We start from the raw sequence: 4,714 nt of genomic DNA on the forward strand, positions 1-4,714 counted from the left end.
AAAAAAAAAAACAAAAACAAAAAACAACAACAACAACAACAACAACAAAAAATATATATATAAGGAGAACAACTGAGATATCATCCCAGAGGATGATATCAGTAACATGGTAAAGTAGGAGGTTCTAGATTTACCCAACTATAAACCCAACTATTCACAGGCAAATTTCATTTGTGAAAACTAGACCCTAATTAGGCTTGTAAAATGGGCCACTATCTTTCTGTAGGTAGGTCATCCTTTTCTTGTAAACTACAACCCAAGATGGAACATCCTGTAGCCTCACAAATTCCATTTCAAGAGAAACGAGGAGATGATGCACCTCTCTCTCTCGAGGGGCCACACTCTATTTCTTTGAGCGTGTACTTTTAAATTTCTGCCTAATAAATCTCTTTACACCTCTTTTAAAAATTTTTAGGGGCCAGGGTTTTAGCACAGTGGTTCTGCTGCCTGCCTCATAAGCATCAAGATCCAGAATTAGATACCCAGTAGTAAAAAAAAATTTTTTAAGAGTGGGGATCCAGCTCAATGATAAAGCACTTACTTGCCTAGCATGCATGGGGCTCTGGGTTCAATCACCAGTACCACAAAAAAAAGTTAAAATACAAAAGTATAAAAAAAACACTATAAATAAACACATGTTAATATATGAACAGATAAATTATGACAATAACTTAAAGTGTGTGTGCAGGTTAAAGTGTACAGTTTTGATACGATCAAACTTAAGAGACTATAAACTTAAAACAGACTTTCAAAACTATAAAACATATATCGTAAGGTAACTACAAAAAACTGAAAATTACACAAAAGGAAAAGGAATCAAAGTATAGAAAGAAATAAAGCAGACACACAATCAGAAGGCTGACATGGGTGAGGTAGAGAATACACACTTAGCAAGGAAGGTTATATGTTGAAACGCCCAACCCCACCGCATTCGTATGTTAAAATTCTATCCTCCACTACTTCAGAATGCAACTGCACTATGAGATAGACTCTTGAGAGGAATGATTGAGTCAAAATGAGGACATACAGTGGGCCCTAATCCAGCCTGAGTATTATCTCCTCCTCTCTCTCTCTCTCTCTCTCTCTCACACACACACCCCACTTTTCTTTTCTTTTTTTTTTTAACAGGGTCTAAGTAAGTTGTCCGAGATAGCCTTGAACATATGAACCTCCTGCCTCAGCCTCCAGAGTAGCTGGAATTACAAGCATGTGGCACCAAGCCTGGCTGACTACCACACTCACCACTTTTGTTTTTTTTTTTTTTTTAACAGGGTCTAAGTAAGTTGTCCGAGATAGCCTTGAACATATGAACCTCCTGCCTCAGCCTCCAGAGTAGCTGGAATTACAAGCATGTGGCACCAAGCCTGGCTGACTGGTGTCTTTAGAAGAGGAAATTTAATTAAAAGAGACACCAAGGGTGTCCAAACACAGAGGCAAGGTTACATGAGGACACAGTGAAAGTGGCCATCTGCAAGTGCCCATTTTGTCCTGCTATAATACATAGAACATTGGGGGTGGAAACTTTATACAATACAGAAATTGATTTCTCACAGCTCTGGGGCTGTGGAGTCAAAGATCAAGGAGCCAACGTGTGGTAAAGGCCTTCTTGCGGCATCATCTCATGGCAGAAGGACAAGAGAAGGGGATAGAAAATGCTCTTGATGCCTGATTCTTAATACTCCTATAGTAGTAATTAAATTTCAACATGAGTTTGGGAGAGGACAAACTTTGAAACATAAGTCCAATAAAGCCAAAGAGAGGTTCCTCAAGAGAAACCAGTCATGCCAATACCTAAATCTTAGACTTACAGCTTCCAGATCTGTGAGAAAATAAATTTTTGTTGTTTAAGTCACACAGTTGATGGCATTTTAATATAAGGGTCAGAGCTAAGACACTATATATGGCCAGGAGTTTGGCCAAATGGTAATTGACCTCTTCTTTTTCATAGAAATCATCCTTACAGTCAGGACTGAATGGGAAAGAGGACTGTCACCAACACTGACATCACAATATCCAGAGGAATCAGTGCTTTTGGTGAGGGGCAATCGGAAAGTATTAAGGATTTCTCAGCATTAGCAAGCAAAGTACTTCCCCAGAAAATCACATCAAAAGACAAGAAGACGAACTATTGTTACTAAAAGATTAAAAGCTAAGTAACAATATGAAATGCTCTATCATTAAAGGCCTTACAAAGTGTGGCATAAACACCATGTGGTACAAAAGGACCAAAGGAAGAGAAGGAAGTGAGGGTGAGAGGTGGGGAATGGTAGCTATAGCAGGGAGAGAAAAGGAATTTAGCATAATCCATAACTAAAGAAAGGCTGCCAATGGGAATTATTCACATACTTGAGTTTCATTCTCACGCTTGGCAATTATCCTTAATCCCCCGGAAGTAACTATATTTTACCATTCGCCAGTTTCTCAAAATAGTCAACACCTAATCCAAGAAAAATAAATACATAAATTTGAAAATTTTGCAGCTAACCAGACTTCTTTAATGCAGTTTGAAATTCTCAAAGTACATTTGTAAACCTCCCCCAGATCATTAGGCCATAGATCTACTTTTCCCCAAAAGAATCTCAAAGGACTAGGATTGTGAAAGTACCATCTTGACATGGCTAGTGAGTCGAAAATGACAGCCACCATCATGAGCAACATTGTGGAAAGTACTAAACTTAAAGAACAACTGTGGCTTCAGACCCCAGATGTTTACTAATGAGAAGGGGTTGACAAAACCAATTAGGGTATAGCTACTCTATACAATTAGCATTAGGGTATAGCTGATTTAAAAAAAAATAATCTTACTGTTTCTGTGTGACCTTGTGTTAAAAACTTTACCACACAGCAATCCTTACATTAAAAAAAAATCACTTTCATTTTGCAACTACCACAGCTGAACCACAGGCTAAATTTTTTGCTCAAGGCCAGAAACCTAATAACTGACAGGTCAACTAGGGACATGATCTGAAGTAAAATCACAGCCTGGAGCAAAAAAATCCCCTTAGGAAGCAGCTAGAACTGTTCTACCCTCTCGAGAAGAACCAGTTAATCTCTGGGCTAAGGCAGAGGCAGACAGTTATACTGGAACTAGGAGGAAGCTGAAACCAAGCTCCAGGTAGAGACAGTGGACCACAGAGAACAGCCAAAGCACTTGGAAGTCAGGTACAATACAACACAATTTAGAGGTCTGTGAGCTCTGTGAAGTATTAAGAAAATCTACACAAGGAAGTGACTGTTGCTTCTCTGGCTGACGGCAGCAGGAGCCATAGCAGCTGAAACACACGCAGGTATTTCCTGGTCTGGACAGCAGTAAGATTTTTGTGAAAACTTACCTTCAAAATAGTTGATGCTACAATTATTTGTTGCTGCCGTTTTACTTACCACAGTAGGTGTATGAAATATTTGCATCTGAGGAGCTGCAGATCCAGCGGGGCTCTTCAGGCTCAGTAAATATGGGAGAAAACAGGGTAGAAAAGAGCATAAATGGTAGCATGATTCAATGCCTCTAAAAGTTTAAAAATGTAAAGAGGGTAAGTAAATAATATCAGACACTTCCCTTTCAATAAGTAGGAAAGATTTAACTTAGTCACTGGTCACATGATTTCTGAGTGCCTATCCAGTGGTTTCCTCCTTTTATGTGTGTAACTCAGTGTGTTCTGTGCATGAGTTCTTCATGGAAGGACAGAGAAATGATTTAGAACCTAGTGTTTTTGAACACATTGTGAAAGTGAAAGTGACCAGAAATTTAAAAGCAAAATAAGATACTTCCCAGTTAAAAGAAAAAATAAATCCACTGCACTCCTAGTTTTCTTTTACGAAAAAATAAAATAAAATTTCATAATCAAATAATAAAAGAGAACAAGTTACTACATTGTGTATCATTATCTTCAAAATTATCAGAGTATACAACATAAAAAAGATTCTTACAAAAAAGAAACAAATATCACAAATCTTTCTTTTCAACGAATTAAAATAAACTAGTAGTATAAATGAAATCAATTAGCATATATATTGAATTTTTTGTTTTGTTTTGTTTTGTTTAGGTCCTGGGGATCAAACTTGGGACCTTACACTTGCAAAGCAGGTGGTGGCACCACTGAGCTAAATCCCTGGCCCTATATTGAAAGATTTTTAAAACACTGGAATTTGGAATTTGAGGAAAGTATTTGAACTTCTCCCTTTTCCCTATTTAGCTCTCTTCCATTTTGTTCTGTTTCTCATATAAGAGAAACCCTGCAAGATTTAAGCTTATGTGTCTGATTTATTTCACTTAACATTATGTTCTCAAGTTGTATCTATTTACCTATGAATGCCTCAAGATTATCTTTATAGCAGCATAGTACTGTATTGCATAAAGACCATACTTTCCTTATCCATTCTTCTGTTCATGAACATATATGCTATCTCCAAGAGTTATTTATTATAAATTGTGCTACTGTAAACAAGGGTATGCATGTATCCCTGTAATATAATGATTTTAACTCTTGGGAAGATACCTAGAAGAGGCAGAGCTGGATCAAATGGAATTTCTATTTTTTGTTTTTTGGGGAATCTTCACACTGATTTCCATGCTAGTTTCCATTCCCACTAACAGTTTTAATAGAGTTCCTTTTTCCCCACATTCTCACTGGCATTTGTTATTACTGGTATTAGAATTTTTGATGACTGCCATTCTTTCTGAAGTAAGATGGTATCTTGGTGTAGTTTTTGTTGT

General features: G+C 37.3%; 1 protein-coding gene across 1 annotated transcript in view; it reads right to left on the reverse strand.

Moving 5' to 3' along the window:
- Positions 1–3,741, reverse strand: part of Ly96 (lymphocyte antigen 96) — a 19,905-nt gene extending 16,164 nt beyond the window's left edge. The window contains exon 1 of the mRNA XM_010622413.3: positions 3,382–3,741. Within this exon, the coding sequence (XP_010620715.1) occupies positions 3,382–3,493 (112 nt within the window). The 5' untranslated portion in view covers positions 3,494–3,741. The remainder of the gene's footprint in view (positions 1–3,381) is intronic.
- Positions 3,742–4,714: the final 973 nt, after the last annotated feature.

This window comes from Fukomys damarensis, unplaced genomic scaffold (assembly GCF_012274545.1).
Source record: "Fukomys damarensis isolate Sample0158 unplaced genomic scaffold, DMR_v1.0_HiC HiC_scaffold_5, whole genome shotgun sequence".
NCBI classification, from domain to species: Eukaryota; Metazoa; Chordata; class Mammalia; order Rodentia; family Bathyergidae; genus Fukomys; species Fukomys damarensis.